At 40.0% G+C, this 19,774-nt stretch overlaps 1 protein-coding gene across 1 annotated transcript in view; it reads left to right on the top strand.

Annotated features, from left to right (window-relative positions):
- Positions 1–19,774, top strand: part of LOC125239307 (xaa-Pro aminopeptidase ApepP) — a 58,720-nt gene that overhangs the window by 14,956 nt on the left and 23,990 nt on the right. Inside the window, exons 2-10 of the mRNA XM_048146850.1 lie at positions 7,808–7,857; positions 8,997–9,097; positions 9,957–10,128; positions 11,864–11,976; positions 12,879–13,014; positions 16,289–16,384; positions 17,005–17,126; positions 17,963–18,040; positions 19,172–19,258. Coding sequence (XP_048002807.1) covers positions 9,002–9,097; positions 9,957–10,128; positions 11,864–11,976; positions 12,879–13,014; positions 16,289–16,384; positions 17,005–17,126; positions 17,963–18,040; positions 19,172–19,258 — 900 coding nt within the window. The 5' untranslated portion in view covers positions 7,808–7,857; positions 8,997–9,001. The remainder of the gene's footprint in view (positions 1–7,807; positions 7,858–8,996; positions 9,098–9,956; positions 10,129–11,863; positions 11,977–12,878; positions 13,015–16,288; positions 16,385–17,004; positions 17,127–17,962; positions 18,041–19,171; positions 19,259–19,774) is intronic.

Genomic DNA, 19,774 nt, shown 5'->3' with positions numbered 1-19,774 from the left:
CAACGTCGGGATGAATTAATTGTAAATTCATTATACGCGATTTAATCCGTTTCCATAGTTTTATGTTTGCCTATCTTTAAAAAACTTTACCTACCCAACTGTCGCTCGACAGCAAAGACCGATATAACTTCGTATTGACTGATAAAGTCTAAGAAAAAAACGTACCCAAACCATACAGAAAAAGGTACGGTGAGCTAGATGGCGATACACCTTTGGGGTACGCTCGGCTAGATGGCGCTAATATTAATATTTGACATTTTAAAACATATCAAGCTCTGAATATGGGCCAAATTGTCAAAACTGAGGTTCAAAAGATTTAAGCCTGTGTCGAGAGATGGCAGTCTATGCACTGTGATTACACATTTTACTTTGACAGTAACTCTCTATAATACTCGATCCTCTTTGCTCGACAGTGACACTTCGCCGTTCATTGCCTGTTCAACCGGAAATTAGCATTTTTTTTTGCCAATAAAAAAATTTTGATTGTTTTAGGGAATTTTAGGTCAATTGTACTCAGAATCACGAGTACTTTCAATCTCACTGGGAGACAAAAAGTGTCCCAGAATTTCCATACATTTTTGTTACGTTCCTCTTTTGTTACCCCATACAACATGTACGGAAAATGGTGACAAAATAAGAAAAAATCGTATGGGACAATTTTTTTAACTACTGGGATTGAAAAAGCTAGTAATTCTGAGTAGAAATAGCACATTTTTTTTCAAAAACATCACACTTCATAAAAGTGGCAAAAAAAAAGAAATGCTCAAATATAGACGCTGGTAACGATGTTTTTTTATATTTTTTTTATTATTATTCTCTTTATTCATTTTAATGCTTAGGCTAGGCTTTTTTATAATATGATTATAAAAGTAATTTTTATTATTATTATAAACTGGCCAGTGATTGACCTTAGTCGCACCTGATGGAAAGTGACTTATCAACCCAGAAACAGGCACAGAATGAGGAGGCACACTGATATTTTATCCCGCCAGGCGGCGCCTGTGCAAATGTCTTGGCATGTCACTGTCATTCATATGTGAGAGAGAGAGAGTAGAAACATATCTTCTCACTCTCATGCATGGACTAATAGGGTAGCGCCATCTGTGTTTCGCCACCTTTGCGTGTGCCTACTCATTGTCAGTGTCGCTGTGGTGAAATATTATCCCATATTTAAAGTCACATACAGGTCGAACGCGATTAATTAACATTATGATACCTTTTTCCCAACGTTTCGGCCAGGTTGCACTGGCCGTGGTCGCGGTCGTGGTCTTCCGCGACCACGGCCAGTGCAACCTGGCCGAAACGTTGGGAAAAAAGGTAAAATAATGTTAATTAATCGCGTTCGACCTGTATGTGACTTTAAATATGTGTACAAAGCGCATCGTAAATCGAAGCGAAACTGCAAGAAAAGTCGCAGGATAAGTAAGATTTTTTTATTATAATACGCCGTCAGTGCATCACAAATGTGCATTCATGAATGATTGAAACTGTAATGTATTTATTTTTAAACTAAGATTTATTCGTCTCAGTTTGTATCTGTCGGCTGCTCAGTAAGTTTCTTTTTATTTTTAAGACTTTTTATGTTAGTTGCTGTATAATATACTAGCTTTTGCCCGCGGCTTCGCTCGCGTTAGAAAGAGACAAAAAGTCTATGTCACTCTCCATCCCTTCAACCACATCTCGGACACTGGCGATCAAATATTTATGAAAGAGGCGCGTTCCTAGCACACAGTCTAAGCTCGTGTAGGTGAACGCGTACCATGCTCGTATGAGTGAGATATGACAGGTAGACGGTTCGCGTTTTTGACAGACGGTAACTGTGAGGTAACAGAGAGAGGGTGGGCAGCGCTATCAGCGGGGAGCGGGAGTGGCTATACTGTACAATAGTACTATTTATTATACTGTGCTTCAACTATCTCCACTTCGTCGCTCCGTTTTGCCGTGAAAGACGGACAAACAAACAGACACACACACACTTCCCATTTATAATATTAGTATGGATTATAGGTATACACGGTGATATGATATAATAAGAACACTCCCGACTAACTCACCTTTCAGACAAAAAAAACTAAATCTAAATCGATTCATTCGTTCGGGAGCTACGATGCCACAGACAGAAACACACACAGACAAACAGACTGACAGACAGACAGACACGTCAAACTTATAACACCCCGTCGTTTTTGCGTCGGGGGTTAAAAAGGACCGTCATAATTTTACATAGTGACTTTACTGACTTATGAGGTCATAATGAACAAGATTTACTATGGGGCCAATGATGAAATCGCAAAAAAATTGGCTGTTTCATACATTTCGACTGTCATGATGCCGCTCATTTCTGAGCATTTCTTTTTTAGGGTTCCGTAGTCAACTAGGAACCCTTATAGTTTCGCCATGTCTGTCTGTCCGTCCGTCCGTCCGCGGATAATCTCAGTAACCGTAAGCACTAGAAAGCTGAAATTTGGTACCAATATGTATATCAATCACGCCAACAAAGTGCAAAAATAAAAAATGGAAAAAAATGTTTTATTAGGGTACCCCCCGTCCCCCCCTACATGTAAAGTGAGGGCTGAAATTTTTTTTCATTCTAACCCCAACGTGTGATATATTGTTGGATAGGTATTTAAAAATAAACAAGGGTTTACTAAGATCGTTTTTAGATAATATTAATATTTTCGGAAATAATCGCTCCTAAAGGAAAAAAAAGTGCGTCCCCCCCTTCTAACTTTTGAACCATATGTTTAAAAAATATGAAAAAAATCACATAAGTAGAACTTTATAAAGACTTTCTAGGAAAATTGTTTTGAACTTGATAGGTTCAGTAGTTTTTGAGAAAAATAGGGAAAACTACGGAACCCTACCACTGAGCGTGGCCCGACAGTCGACTCGCACTTGGCCGGTTTTTTTAGTGCTAAAATTTGGTTGACCGTCTAATATTACTCGGTGGCCTTAGCACAAAGTTAAAGTATTATTGTTTACTTGCGCACATAACATACGAGAAATATTTCAAACTTGGAACAAAACTATTCAACATTCAATTCAAATTCAAAAATACTTAAAATAGACACTTACCCAATTTGACAATAAGTGAATTGAATATCAATCCACAAATCAAATGTAATATTTTCCTATTATAATTAAACTTAGCACTAATTGCAGTTTTTAAAATCGAAACTTCGGAACAAAATGACGAATTTTGTTTGCTCAACTCAAGTATTCATCTGTCGTAAGTACAAAAATGTAAAACTCCATTCATTACAAAGTAAGGCTTAACAGTATGACGATAAGGTGTTTTATCGTGTAATATAGCTGCCATAGTTTTTCGAACATTCGCCTATAGTTCGTGGAAGCTCGGCGGCTGCTCGGCAGCGTGCGGCCGCTCGCGCCCCCGCCCCGCGTCCCTTGCAGCCGTGGTGCATTCGGCGCCAGCAAAAAACAGAGAATTGGCGCGTTTCTCAGCGCGATTTGAAAAATGTTGGTCACATAATTAACAATTTTATTTATTAGGTTACGTAACAAAAAGGTACAAAGGAACACTTATGGTGCGACTCTGTCTCTATGTATGTTATAATTTTTAATTGCCGATTTTGCCGCCCCCTGTCATGTGCCGCCCGGGGCCATGGCCCCCCCGGCCCCCCCCTCGCTACGCCACTGCCGCTGACAATAATCTAATTGACAGATTTAAGTGCTGGAGTAGAAAAAAACATATATAATTCTAGTAACATACGTAACCATTATCAATCATTTAATAGTTTTACTCGTTAACATCCGCTTCTTAAATATGGCGTAACCGAATTTCGCCCGAATGTTCGGTTTGGTAAGAGCTAAACCGAATGTTCGGCCGAATATTCGTATTCGGCAAAGTCTATATTCGGCCCATCTCTAGACTCCTTTTCATTTCACCCTATCGGAGCACGTCCTTATTGTCAAGACGTGAGAGTGCTTGTTCCGATATTTGTGAGATCTTTGGCAGCTCCGATATGTTTGATGGCGATTGTACCCACATGTAGATGTTATGTAACTTATGTATAATATTCTATATGAATTGTAAATATTTATGTATGTTCGCTCCTTCGATGTTTTTGAAAATAAAATTTCGAAGGCATATAGCACAGAGGAATAAGTAAGGGCAGAGTTGTAACTTCATACATCAGTAAATGCAAGTTATTTGTAGTGACATCTAGCGTCATTCACGCGTCAATCACGCGTCAACTAGCGTAAATTATCAGTACCACTACTCGACACGAGCACATTGCCTATAATATTGTCTTTGGTTACCGCGATAGTTACTCATGAAATAAAACTATGGCAATTGGCAACGGATTAAATCGCGTATAATGAATTTACAACGTCGGGATGAATTGTAAATTCATTATACGCGAATTAATCCGTTTCCATAGTTTTATGTTTGCCTATCTTTAAAAAACTTTACCTACCCAACACTAGACTTCGCCGTTCACTGCCTGTTCAACCGGAAATGAGCATTTCTTTTTTTTTTGCCAATAAAAAAATTTTGATTGTTAGGGAATTTTAGGTCAATTGTACTCAGAATCACGAGCACTTTCAATCTCACTGGGAGACAAAAAGTGTCCCAGAATTTCCATACATTTTTGTTACGTTCCTCTTTTGTTACCCCAAACGGTACGGAAAATGGTAACAATAGAAGAAAAAATCGTATGGGACAATTTTTTAACTACTGGGAATACTGGGATTGAAAAAGCTAGTGATTCTGAGTAGAAATAGCACATTTTTTTTCAAAAATATCACACTTCATAAAAGTGGCAAAAAAAAGAAATGCTCAAATATTGACGCCGAGTAACAATGTTTTTTTAATTTTTTTTGTTATTATTCTCTTTATTCATTTTAATGCTTAGGCTAGGCTTTTTTATAATATGATTATAAAAGTAAAATACAAAACCGCATACAAAACAATACAAAATATATAAACACATTATAAAAAACCTAACCTAGGGTGCCGCCAGCAGCGGGGCAGGGCCCAAGCTGCCGGTGGTTAGGGCTGCAGAGAGAGGAACCGTCGAACTATCCGCGCCGTGTCCAAGATCACCGCCTTCTCTGCACCTGGCCCTTGATCCAACCACCTAGCGAGAGTCTCTCGAGATGTTGGTCGAGACTCTTCGCTATGAGACCGTTCGCTGAAACGACTATCGGGACAATGATCGTCGAATCAACATCCCACATGGCGGTTATCTCGTAAGCCAAGTCTAGGTACTTACTGGACTTGTCCTTCTCGGCTTTCACGAGATTCTCATCATGGGGGATGCTTTTTATTATTATTATAAACTGGCCAGTGATTGACCTTAGTCGCACCTGATGGAAAGTGACTTATCATATCAACCCAGAAATAGGCACAAAATGAGGAGGCACACTGACATTTTATCCCGCCAGGCGGAGCCTGTGCAAGTGTCTTGGCATCTCACTGTCATTCATATGTGAGAGAGAGAGAGAGAGAGTAGAAACATATCTTCTCGCTCTCATGTATGGACTAATAGGGTAGCGCCATCTGTCATAACCTTTGAGTGTGCCTACTCATTGTCAGTGTCGCTGTGGTGAAATATTATCCCATATTTAAAGTCACATACAGGTCGAACGCGATTAATTAACATTATGATACCTTTTTTCCCAACGTTTCGGCCAGGTTGCACTGGCCGTGGTCGCGGTCGTGGTCTTCCGCGACCACGGCCAGTGCAACCTGGCCGAAACGTTGGGAAAAAAGGTAAAATAATGTTAATTAATCGCGTTCGACCTGTATGTGACTTTAAATATGTGTACAAAGCGCGAGAACTTAAAGTGAAATATTATCCCAATCGTAAATCGAAGCGAAACTGCAAGAAAAGTCGCAGGATAAGTAAGATTGTTTTATTATAATACGCCGTCAGTGCATCACAAATGTGCATTCATGAATGATTTAAACTGTAATGTATTTATTTTTAAACTAAGATTTATTCGTCTCAGTTTGTATCTGTCGGCTGCTCAGTAAGTTTCTTTTTATTTTTAAGACTTTTTATGTTAGTTACTGTATAATATACTAGATTTTTCCCGCGGCTTCGCTCGCGTTAGAAAGAGACAAAAAGTCTATGTCAATCTCCATCCCTTCAACCACATCTCGGACACTGGCGATCAAATATATGAAAGAGGCGCGTTCCTAGCACACAGTCTAAGCTCGTGTAGGTGAACGCGTACTATGCTTGTAGGAGTGAGATATGACAGGTAGACGGTTCGCGTTTTTGACAGGCGGTAACTGTCAGGTAACAGAGAGGGGTGGGCAGCGCTATCAGCGGGGAGCGGGAGTGGCTATACTGTACAATAGTACTATTTATTATACTGTGCTTCAACTATCTCCACTTAAAAAATCACGTCAATTCGTCGCTCCGTTTTGCCGGTAAAGACGGACAAACAAACAGACACACACACTTTCCCATTTATAATATTAGTATGGATTATAGGTATACACGGTGATATAATAAGACTCACCTTTCAGACAAAAAATCTAAATCTAAATCGGTTCATTCGTTCGGGAGCTACGATGCCACAGACAGAAACACACACAGACAGACAAACAGACTGACAGACAAACAGACACGTCAAACTTATAACACCCCGTCGTTTTTGCGTCGGGGGTTAAAAAGGACCATTTTAATTTTACATAGTGACTTAACTGACTTATGAGGTCATAATGAACAAGATTTACCATGGGGCCAATGATGAAATCGCAAAAAAATTGGCGGTTTCATACATTTCGACTGTCATGCCGCTCATTTCTGAGCATTTCTTTTTTTTGCCACTTTTATGAAGTGTGATTTCAGTGTGGAGACATGTGGTTTCACTCCTCAGACTGCGTTCCGGGCACATTCCATCAAATAAGTTTAAACATTTGATGAAATTGACCTTAACACCTAACTGCCCAGAGTGCAATCAGGTAGAGGATGTATACCATGTTTTGATGGAATGTGTTCGTAATGAGGTGCTGAGGAGGGATTTATTACTTGATAATAGCTTAAACATAGGTACTTGTAATATGATCCTGGCATCGCCTCTATCGGATGAAGCCAGGATCATGTACAAACTGTATAGTAGTATAATTTAGTGATAATATATTCTCAAATTTCAATACAGGGGTGACATCGTCACTTAGTGACAAAACCCCTTCCTTTTGTAACAATAAAGATTAAAAAAAAAAATTAAGTGTGATATTTTTGAAAAAAAAAATGCTATTTCTACTCAGAATTACTAGCCTTTTCAATCCTAGTAGTTAAAAAAATTGTCCCATACGATTTGTTCTTATTTTGTTACCATTTTCCGTACATGTTGTATGGGGTAACAAAAGAGGAAAGTAACAAAGATGTATGGAAATTCTGGGACACTTTGTCTCCCAGTGACATTGAAAGTACTCGTAATTCTGAGTACAATTGACCTAAAATTCTCTAAAACAATAAAAAAAAAATTGGCAAAAAAAAATGCTCTTCTATGGAACAACCAATTTTTTCATCATTGGTCCCATAATAAAAGTCGTTCATTATGACCTTATAAGTCACTGCAAAGTTTGAACGATCCTATTTTTAACCCCCGACGCAAAAACGACGGGGTGTTATAAGTTTGACGTGTCTGGCTGTCTGTCTGTCTGTGGCATCGTAGTAGCTCCCGAACGGATAAACCGATTTAGCTTTAGTTTTTTTTTTGTTTGAAAGCTGAGTTAGTCGCGAGTGTTCTTAGCCATGTTTCATGAAGAACGGTCCACTATATCAAGGGTTTTTTCAACATTTTAATTTTGTGGTTATTGTTACAGAGTTCAATTAACGGACAGCAAAGGTCAGCCCCACCATTCCCAGAACGAAAGTAAGTATATTTGTGCCGTTATCTGGGTGAAGGGACCTAATTGTCGGTGGCGCTTACGTCCCGCGGCGTCATATTTGTATACGAACATCGCCCATAACGCCGTAAGCGCCATCGACAATACCCGTCCCTTTACCCGGATAACGTCACATTTTATTTAAACTCGCTAACAATGTCCGATTGTCCATACAATGAGATTTGTAAATAAAAACCTCTTAAATGAGTCAACCCTGATTTTGGATCATTTTAAGGCATAGTTCAGTGATATAACACTTTAAGTTCTCGCGCTTTGTACACATATTTAAAGTCACATACAGCGATTAATTAACATTATTTTACCTTTTCCCCAGCGTTTCGGCCAGGTTGCACTGCGTGCGTAGCCGAATGGCATTACTCCGACGCCAAACGAAAACGAAACGCCGCGCTTAAGTCTGGCTCTGTCGCGCCAATACGCACGAGCGATAGAGATAGATATCTACTAGCGTTTCGTTTCGTGAGCGTTTGTGCCATTCGGCTACGCACTGGTCTTGGTCGCGGAAGACTGACGTCCCAGCAAAGTGTCACCGGTTTATTTGTCTACCCCGAACATTTATATACATTATATATCGGGTTGTTTTGTGGTGTTTACATCTCCGGTGACACTTTGCTGGGACGTCAGTCTTCCGCGACCACGGCCAGTGCAACCTGGCCGAAACGTTCAAAACGTTGGGAAAAAATGTAAAATAATGTTAATTAATTGCGTTCGACCTGTATGTGACTTTAAATATGTAGTTCAGTGATAGTTTTTTGTTTTTGAATTTATCTTCTTTTTGTGTCTTGGCACAGTACAAGTACAGAAGGAGTTTGATGTTCACAAAATGCCGCCATTCTAAATTCTTACCTAAGTTAACAAAATGACCGCACGCGAGCAGTCGACATTGAATTCTATTACGCCGCGTGAGGGTCGTCACCAGTCAATGGGCCGCGAACTCGCGGTCTGTACTTGCAGCGCGGCGATAGAATCGCGGAGTGAGCCGCCCCTGGTCTTGGTTTATTTTGTAGTTACGCAGTGCTTTTGTGTTACCTGTAATGTTGTGTTACTTTTTGATGAAGAAATAAAATAAATATATAAATAGTCCGCTGACAAAGTTTATTGTTCACAGTAAATATGTCGCTGCAGCGGCTGTCAGCGCTGCGGGCGCTCATGGCGGCCCAGCCGACAGCGCTGGCCGCGTATATAGTGCCCACAGCTGACGCACATAACGTGAGTATACTGTGTACTATGTTTGTAGCAAACGTGGCGCTGAGCGCTCATGGCGACCCAGCCGATAGCGCTGGCCGCGTCTATAGTGCCCCCAGCTGACACATAACGTGAGTGTAGTGTGTACTATGTTTGTAGCAAACATGGCGCTGCAGCGCTAACAGCGCTCATGGCGACCCGACCCGCGCTGGCCGCGTATATAGTGCCCACAGCTGACGCACATAACGTGAGTATACTGTGTACTATGTTTGTACCAAATATGGCGCTGCAGCGCTAACAGCGCTCATGGCGACCCGGCCCGCGCTGGCCGTGTATATGGTGCCCACAGCTGACGCACATAACGTGAGTATACTGTGTACTATACTATGTTTATAGCAAACATGGCGCTGCAACGCTAGCAGCGCTCATGGCGACCCGGCCCGTGCTGGCCTCGTATATGAGTACACTATTTTTTAATATGTCGCCCAGAGTCACAGTAGTAACCCTTCTAAGAAACCATAGAGGAATGAGTAAGGAAAGAGTTGTATCTCCATACATCAGTAAATTCGAGTTATTTGTAGTGACATCAAATACGCGTCAAATAGCGTAAATTATCAGTACTGCTACTTGTCAATAGATGTCGCGACGAACGAAAAGTCTAATGCTCATGGCAGACGCGACACTGTTGAAACCTAGTGTCGAGTAGTGGTACTGGTAATTTACGCTATTTGACGCGTGATTGTCGCTAAATGTCACTTAACTATGCCTATACAAATAACTCGTATTTACTGATGTATGGAGTTACAACTCTTCCCTTACTTCTTCCCCTATGCCCGTAACAATATTTATAAAATTTTAGAATGAAGATTGTTTTTTTTTTCAGTCCGAATACATCGCGCCAGCGGACGCCCGTCGTGAATGGCTGTCCGGATTCACGGGCTCAGCTGGTACGGCGGTGGTGACCACCGACCGCGCTCTTGTGTGGACCGACGGTCGTTACTACACGCAGTTCCAGAAAGAAACCGACGCGGCGCTCTGGACCCTCATGAAGCAGTGTGAGTTTATAGAATCACTCGCTAGATGTCGCTGTTAAGAATGGCGTGAATCCTACATCGCGCAAGCGTTTGGTTCCGTAGATTCTATATGCGATGTAAAATTTTAAAAGTCAGGGTATTGCTTTTATTTCAGACACTATGTTAATTAGAAAAAAATATCTTTATGATAAAGCCTTTCAATCGCTGTGACAAAGCTACAGGGTATTTTTTTCTCGTGTAGCGGGTTCTATTCTCGGTTTAACTATTTGTTTAAAAATCTATTATTGCAGTTTTACTGTTTTAAAAATAAAATAAAGTCTTATTGTAGCAAAATATCATAATTATATGGGACACCCTGTATATTTTTTTGCGTGAAAAATTTTTTTTTAAAGATTTTTGAATTTTTAAAAGTCGCTGAACAAAATGTTGGTCACTTTAAGAAGTAATAGTCTACTGTTTAATTTTTTACCTTTGTTATACTAATAGGGCCCACCCGGTATAATGCAAGTCTCTATGTAGGAGTTTGTTAGAGAATAGTAGGCACCAAAGAGCCAATTCATAATATTTTCGTAATGTTCCTTCTGGACTAGGTCGATGAAACTTTTGTATGATGTCATAGAGGAATAAGTAAGGGAAGAGTTGTAACTCCATACATCAGTAAATGCGAGTTATTTGTAGTGACATCTATCGTCATTCACTCGTCAATCACGCGCCAACTAGCGTAAATTATCAGTACTGCTACTCGACACTAGGTGCCGACACTATTGCGTCTGCCAAAAATGTAATATTAAAACAGTTTACACCTTATATTTTAAGCTGAAGTAATTGAAAGCAAAGTACTGATTAATACTATTGTAATATTAGCTAAAAATTGTTGAGCAATAGACTTTTTGTTCGTCGTGACGTCTATTGACAAGTAGCAGTACTGATAATTTACGCTAGTTGGCGCGTGATTGACGAGTGAATGACGATAGATGTCACTACAAATAACTCGCATTTACTGATGTATGGAGTTACAACTCTTCCCTTACTTATTTCTCTATGATGATGTTGAGTATAAATTGGTTCATATTAAAAAAAAGTATTACGTAACGCAATTTTGACGGGAGGGGGGGTCTCGTAAAACGTTACGATGCGTTACAGGGGCGGGAGGGGGTCTTTCTTACAACACGTTACGTAACATTGTTTTTTTTTTAATTAGGAAATTAAAACTCCCAAATTGGCAACCCTTTCCATTTACGTTTTACGAGGAATCCATCGATTGTATTAGTCTGGTCGTCATTTTTAATTTGCTCTCGCAAGTTGGAAAACCTTTTCGTTTCAGTATTATTACTGCAAATGCAATTAAAACTATACCAAGGATAAAAACAATAATATAACTTTTTGCGACTTTTGGGTAAAAATGGTCACTAGAATGTTACGTAACGTTTAGAGGGGGGGTACAGTAAAACGTTACGGTGCGTTACAAGGAGGGGTGGGGGGGGGTCAAAAATCTTCGAAAATTGCGTTACGTAATACTTGAACGCTCCCATACAAAAAACGCACCCCTGAAATATATGGCCCTGTGATATCATGATTAAAAAAAAAATGTCATTTGTTCATATAAAAAATAAAAGCACGCAAAAATATTTGGGGAAAATATAATTTTAGCCACTTTCAGGCTGCGAAACAGCGCCATCTAGTACGCTTTTTTGTATGGAATTTGTCAGTCCAGTATTAAATCGTTTATGGTTTTAATGTTGTTTTTTTTTTCCAGCTCTCCCCGACACTTTGTCTATGGAAAAGTGGCTGGTGAAGAACTTAGTGGAAGGATCCGTCGTGGGCGCTGACCCTCACACCATGACGAGGGACGAGTGGACCCCGCTGCAAGTCAGTTATCCATCATTCCATTCTATACACCGTGTTTTTTTCGTTTTCCGTTAAATTCGACACGTCGTTAGTTTCATTATCAGGAACCACCCTGTATATCACTTTAGTTAAATTCGCAAAAAAAATCATCATTTTTAAACATAATAAATGAATTTATTAGTGTGAGAGACCCTTAAGAATAACATTCAAGTTAGTGTCAAGTGATTGACGGCACTTGTTAAAAAAAATCAACACACGAGTTCAGTAATTATCTTTATTCCTTTAATAACTCGATAACCGTAAGAGTTAAGACGCTAGTTTCTTAGAGAAATTAATTGTATTTGATCTAAAGAACCTTCCCTTAAAGTTAACGGAATTCAATAATAAAACCGTTCAAACAATTTTCAAGTTCAAAACAATTTTCCTACAAAGTCTTTATAAAGTTCTACTATTGTGATTTTTCATATTTTTGAAACATATGGATCAAAAGTTAGAGGGGGGGACGCACTTTTTTTTTCCTTTAGGAGCGATTATTTCCGAAAATATTAATATTATCAGAAAACGATCTTAGTAAACCCTTATTCATTTTTAAATACCTATCCAAAAATATATCACACGTTGGGGTTGGAATGAAAAAAAAATATCAGCCCCCACTTTACATGTAGGGGGGGGGGGGGGTACGCTAATAAAACATTTTTTTCCATTTTTTATTATTTGCACTTTGTTGGCGCGATTGATATGCATATTGGTACCAAATTTCAGCTTTGTAGTGCTTACGGTTACTGAGATTATCCGCGGACGGACGGACAGACGGACGGACGGATGGACGGATGGACAGACATACATGGCGAAACTATAAGGGTTCCTAGTTGACTACGGAACCCTAAAAACAGGGTGCATATCATTATCATTGTATTTTTCAGTCGGCGTTATCGAAAGCGAACATGCAGCTCATCGCTATACCGCGTAACCTGGTGGACGAGGCGCGCGCGCAGCTCGGCCACCCGGCCCCGGCCCGCCCGCACAACGCCCTGCTGCCGTTGTCTGTCAAGTACACAGGTCAGTGCAGTAACATAATAATAAACAGTACGGGATGTGACGACCCCATCGCCCATTGGTTTTACCAGTGCAATCAGTCAACGCAGGGCAGCTTGTGGCGAGCTGTTGGGGAACAGCGACTCCACGTACCCGAGTGCTTCTGGGGAGTTCTGTTACCCGTAAGACCGTTTTCACATTATCCGATCCGATATCGGATGTCGGACCGATATCCCATACATTACAGGCGCCATCTTGGATTTTTTCCATTGAAATTCTTCCGACATCCGATATCGGATCGGATAATGTGAAAACGGACTAAGGCGGGTGGGTGGGACAGTACTCTCTACCTCTGGCTTGCCTTGGCTGGCCGTCCAGAGTGGAGTCGTTAGGGCTACATGCCCCAGGGGTGGAAGTGAAAATTTGCATAAGACGCGAGTTGGTACAGTGGCTTAACAGCCACTGGGCAGAAAGCGGTGTACACCTCTCGACACCCTTGAGTTCTCACACCGGTGTTGCCCTTGAGCCATCATGGATGTCGCTTTTTGTGGGGGCCCATCTTGTGGGGACGAGTCACCGTCTGCCGGAAATAAAATTGGATACCGTTTTATTAGGCAGGCGTCCGGTTTTTTATCCATAGCCCAGTATTTAGTCCATCAATTTCATCAAAATAGACCAGTTCATTTTAGATTCCATTAACTCTCAAATAGTCCTTACACCCTGGCGGGTGTTGCCTCTGCGTGTGTCCCATGATACGGGCAAGGGCAACATCCGCTCGGTGTACCCCTTACATTTCATTAAAGTGTCGAAAGGGCCTCTACGCGTTGGCTTCGGCCCCGCGCACGCCTCCCAAAGGTCCGGAACACCATTGTTCCGTGATGGGAAAGACATACAAATAAAAAAAAAAATAATAAAGACGGTTATTCAAAAGTTTGAACACAGGTACATTATAAAAGTACACAGGCATGCTTACAAACTAATTGAAAAGGTAGGTGGCTCAGCTAATGTCTGTGCCAGAGGGTCTCGAGGCGCAGCGGCCACAAGGACTGCCAGCAACGGACGCTGTTATTCTGCCACCACCAGATTTATATCTATTTATTACTGTCCAATTAACCGAAAAAAAATACTACCATATTTTATTACGACTTGAAAACCACAAAAAACGTTTATAAAGTTTACTTAACTTAATTAGGCAAAAACATCATTAGCCATGTTAATCTATAGATTGTCTGCGCATGACGTAAATCGAATTGAACTCAAAATTTTCTGACATTTAAGTTATGAGGCATAAAGTTCATCATGTCAGTGATTGACTCGACATTAAGTTAAGTTAGGTTCTATGACGTCACTACACGTCTGACAGCGTTTTCGGTGGCTAAAGTTAAAAAAATATTACACACATTCGAATTACATTAATCGAAAATACGTAGCCACCATACCACTTTTAATACCCAAAATCTATAAAAATTGGTTTCTTATGTCAAATACTACAGGAAACAATCATTTCTTGTGCCAAATTCGGTAAGAGTCTAGTAGCCTATATGGCACCTCCCGCTCCCCGCTGAAAGTGCCGCCCGCTCTCGGCTACCTCACAGTTACTGCCTGTCAAGAACTCGACCAATCGACCTGTCTATCTCACTCGTGAGCAGTTCTCGATACTTAAAAAAAAAATAATGGGGACACCTTACACAGATCAACTTAGCCCCAAACTAAGCAAAGCTTGTACTATGGGTGCTAAGCGACGATATACATACTTAAATATATAAATACATATAATATGTATATACACATAGAAAACATCCATGACTCAGGAACAAATATCTGTGCTCATCACACAAATAAATGCCCTTACCGGGATTCGAACCCAGGACCGCAGCTCAGCAAGCAGGGTCACTACCGACTGAGCCAGACCAGTCGTCAAATTTTGTACATAGCCACGTCAGCAAATTTTAATTGATCCTATTTTGTTACCAACATTTAGTGATATAAGTCGACTTTCGTAAGATATATACAGGATAATTGTTATAATTAAGAAAATATAGATACGAAATATAGATGACGAAATAAAACTTACTAAAATCTCAATTCATCAAAAAAATCTTGGTAACAAAATAGGAATAATAAAAACAAATTTAACTTTTTCCTTAATTTTTGTACAAACTTTTCGAGAACTGCTGTCATACAAGCATCATGGTACGCGTTCGCCTACACGAGCTTAGGGTCCCCCCACATCCAGCGTCTCGCGAGCGTCGCGTCGGGCCAACTGTATGGGCCAAGCCTGACGCCGCGTCGACGTCGCGTCGACGCGGCGTCTTTTTCCATACAGTTGGCCCGACGCGACGCTCGCGAGACGCTAGATGTGGGGGGACCCTTAGACTGTGTGCGTAAGAACGCGCTTCTTTGTCCGAAGAATGATAGAACATTTAGGACAAACTTACACTGCGTGACAGATGTCTTACCAAAGCGTGACAGATGGCTTATCTCCGAGGATAAGTGATAAAATTAGAAGCATGATACGCCGGCTGACACCACTTGACTATGAGCTCAGTCTTACGCCGGTAAAAACTATCATATGTTTCGCTACCTTAAGGTTGTCTGGAAGAAATCGCCCTTTAGCGATAAGACCGCCTGTTGTTTATCTTTGTTCGTGTTGATTCTACAACGTGTTTCCGGTATCACTCAAAACCTCAGACAGAGTATTCATATTTAAATCTGATGTTTACTTTTTTTTAAATTGAATTTTTAATTTTCTGTATAGGTCTACTCGACTTTTAACTCTACGCTCATTAAAATAATTGCTAACTACTATCATAAACCTTAAAACTATTTATTTGTGTACGTTACTGCAACGACATAAAGTTGACCAAGCTAAGATGTCACTCTAAAACACTTTAAAGCTTTGTCACAGTAAACTTCAGATTGGACAGGTAATCGCGGTAAGCAAATTTCAACCCAACATTCAAAATGACAAGGTTGTAATTAGGTACGAGTTCAATTTGTTATAGTCGACTTATGATAAACATTAAGATTAAACTGACAAACAACGTCAAACTCGTAGCGGATAAAGTATCGTCCAAGTAACCAGCCAGTATTAATACCCCTAAATACTGAAAAAGGTAAGCAACCTCTAGCAATGCGATATACACAATGTCGCATTACGAATACAATAGAATGGGCACGTAAAAAATAGCTAATAATACCAATTACACAAAAAATATTACCCCCATCAAGATATAGCTCAATATTGCTGTTTTTTATCAAGGTGTGCAATAAAGAGTAATTGTATTGTATGTTACAGGCAAAACAGCTGGTCAGAAGATAGAAGAGCTAAGAAGTAAGATGGTGGAGAAGAAAGCCGCCGCGCTGGTGATAACGGCGCTTGATGAAGTCGCTTGTAAGTTATTAAAAACCGGCCAAGAGCGTGTCGGGCCACGCTCAGTGTAGGGTTCCGTAGTTTTCCGTATTTTTCTCAAAAACTACTGAACCTATCAAGTTCAAAACAATTTTCCTAAAAAGTCTTTATAAAGTTCTACTTTTGTGATTTTTTTCATATTTTTTAAACATATGGTTCAAAAGTTAGAGGGGGGGGGGGGACGCACTTTTTTTTTCCTTTAGGAGCGATTATTTCCAAAAATATTAATATTATCAAAAAAATGATCTTAGTAAACCCATATTTATTTTTAAATACCTATCCAACAATATATCACACGTTGAAGTTGGAATGAAAAAAAATATCAGCCCCCACTTTACATGTAGGGGGGGTATCCTAATAAAACATTATTTTCCATTTTTGCACTTTGTTGGCGTGATTGATATACATATTGGTACCAAATTTCAGCTTTCTAGTTCTAACGGTTACTGAGATTATCCGCGGACGGACGGACGGACGGACAGACAGACATGGCGAAACTATAAGGGTTCCTAGTTGACTACGGAACTCTAAAAATAGTTTTATATTATACCATAGATTAAATATAAGAATCAAAAAATGTCTTAAATACAATTTCATTTCAGACACCCTCAACCTTCGTGGCTCCGATATTGACTATAACCCGGTCTTCTTCTCATATCTGGTGCTGACGGCTAACACTGCCGACCTGTTCTGGGGAGATGGTTCGCTGACAGACGAGATCAAGGTAAAATATACACATACCTAGTTAAAAAAAAATGAAATTATTTGGTAGCAATACAATATTTACATAATTGGGCTAGTATCTCTTTTTAAGTATAATACCTTTAACCAATTTTTTTGTTTTAAAGCTGAGTTAATCGGGACTATCGGGAGTGTTCTTAGCCATATTTCATAAAAATCGGTCCACTATGTCAAGGGTTTTTTCAAAATTAAAATTTTGTATTTAGGTTATATTTAGTCGGATTTCGTTATTTTGGCAGTATCTGGTACTTCAAAAGCTGATAAAGATTGTGGTGTTTATTTACTTTTATATACTGGTGCCGTTGCCGAATGGCATTTCTCCGACGCGAAACGAAAACGAAACGCCGCGAAAGGTAGTCTGGCTCTGTCGCGCCAATACGCAAGAGCGAAAGAGATAGATATCTACGAGCGTTTCGTGAACGTCTGTGCCATTCGGCTACCTACCCTGTACTGTATTTGAATAAAATGAATAATTCTTCAATCAATCAATCCACACTAATATTATAAATGGGAAAGTGTGTGTGTCTGTTTGTTTGTCCGTCTTTCACGGCAAAACGGAGCGACGAATTGATGTGAGTTTCTTAAGTGAAGATAGCTGAAGGGATGGAAAGTGACATAGTCTACTTTTTGTCTCTTTCTAACTAGTTATTTATAAATTATTAATATTTCTATGTCACAGTTTCGTTTTCTTTCAACCCCTTTTTGCCAAGAGTGGCACTGAAGCTTTAGTAGTTTCATGAGCTCTGCCTACCCCTCTATGGGATACAGGCGTGATTGTATGTATGTATGTATGTATTAATATTTCTTGTTTCTTCGAAGGGCCACCTGAAGTGGGAGGGCGTGGAAATCACAGGCCGTCCGTATGCGGATGTCGTCAACCATTTGACTACTATGGCGGTAAGTGGGCCCCCTTATTTTTTAACCCCCGACGCAAAAACGACGGGGTGTTATAATTTTGACGTGTCTGTCGTGTGTGTGTGTGTGTGTATGTCTGTCTGTCTGTCTGTGGCATCATAGCTCCCGAATGGATGAACGGATTTAGATTTATTTTTTTTGTCTGAAAGCTGAGTAAGTCGGGAGTGTCCTTAGCCATGTTTCATGAAAATCGGTCTACTATGTCGCAGTCGGGGGTTTTTATAAAATTTTATGTTTCTGGTTATTTATATGTGTATTTATTTTTAAAGCCTCGGTCTATGGGACTACGCCGGCTCCGTTAGGCCACTTCACATTATTAATAGTAAATATACAAACTCATTATAAAAGAATCGAATCTAGAGCAGGGCCCAACTGGAGAAGTACCTCCGCCTTACAGAAGACCGCAGCCAAATAGCATTAGACCCTACTCATAGTGTTGTGTTCCTGCCGTTGAGGCTGCCAGAGCTCAACGGGGGTGCGGGGTGCTGGTGACGGAAGGACCTACGGAACTAAAGTTCCGTCTATTGTCCTTTGAGTCGTCGGAACCTGAACCCTCCTTGGAACTTGTACACTCCTTTTTGCTGTGTACTTAACACCTTCATCCTCCACCTTTGTCGCCCAGCATTATAGAGGAATAAGTTGGGAAAGAGTTGTAACTTCATACATGAGTAAATGCAAGTTATTTGTAGTGACATCTAGCGTCAATCACGCGTCAATTAGCCTAAATTATCAGTACCACTACTCGACACTAGGTGCCAACGTCTTGCGTCTTTGTGTCTGCCAAAAATTAACATTAAAACAGTTTACAACTTATATTACAAGCAGAAGGAATTGAAAACAGAGTACTGATTAATACTATTGTAATATTAGCTAAAAATTGTTGAGCATTAGACTTTATGTTCGTCGCGACATCTATTGACAAGCAGCAGTACTGATAATTTACGCTAGTTGACGCGTGAATGACGCTAGATGTCACTACAAATAACTTGCATTTACTGATGTATTTAGTTACAACTCTTCCCTTACTTATTCCTCTATGCCTAGCATTCAGATCCATACAATACAACAATTATCTTTATTTATCTTAATGCTTAATTATAGACATTGTTACAGCGCGAACTCTCAGAGAGCGGGGATTGTGCGAAGTCCGTGTGGTTGTCCAGTGACGCCAGTGAGGCTATACACCGCGCTGCCGCCGGCGTGAGTACCTAGTAATATCAGGCGAACTGACTATAGAACCGGATTCCTTTATTTGATAATTCCTTATTATAATGATTGAAAATCATAATGTAGGTATAAGTAATGATTGCCAGATTATCATTAATCATAATTCTGAAACGTTTAACTTTTCGGGGTTTTCGTTAAGGTCATCTACCTGTAGATAGGTTATGTTAGGTTACGTTTGTTTAATGGAAATCCTGAAAAATCACGCGTTTCAAACAAAAACCAAAGTACCTACACTACCGTCAAAAAGTTTAAGACCAAACACGATATATGCAAATAATCAACATTTCATGAAGTTCCTGAGAATATTACTTTTCAGTACCTACAACCGATAAAAGCTAAACGTTTTTCTCATCGAAAAATCCTCCTCGACGCTTTTTCACTTCCGAGCAGATTCTTGGCATTCTTGCTATAAGTTTGTGTAGCGTTTCTTGGCTAATGGATTTCCACTCGTATTGCAGTATCTCCCATAGACCTGTTGCAGATGTCGGA

Source organism: Leguminivora glycinivorella, chromosome 25, assembly GCF_023078275.1.
Source record: "Leguminivora glycinivorella isolate SPB_JAAS2020 chromosome 25, LegGlyc_1.1, whole genome shotgun sequence".
Lineage (NCBI taxonomy): Eukaryota > Metazoa > Arthropoda > Insecta > Lepidoptera > Tortricidae > Leguminivora > Leguminivora glycinivorella.
Note: the sequence above shows the minus strand (reverse complement) of the source record. Positions and strands in the feature narration are given on the sequence as shown.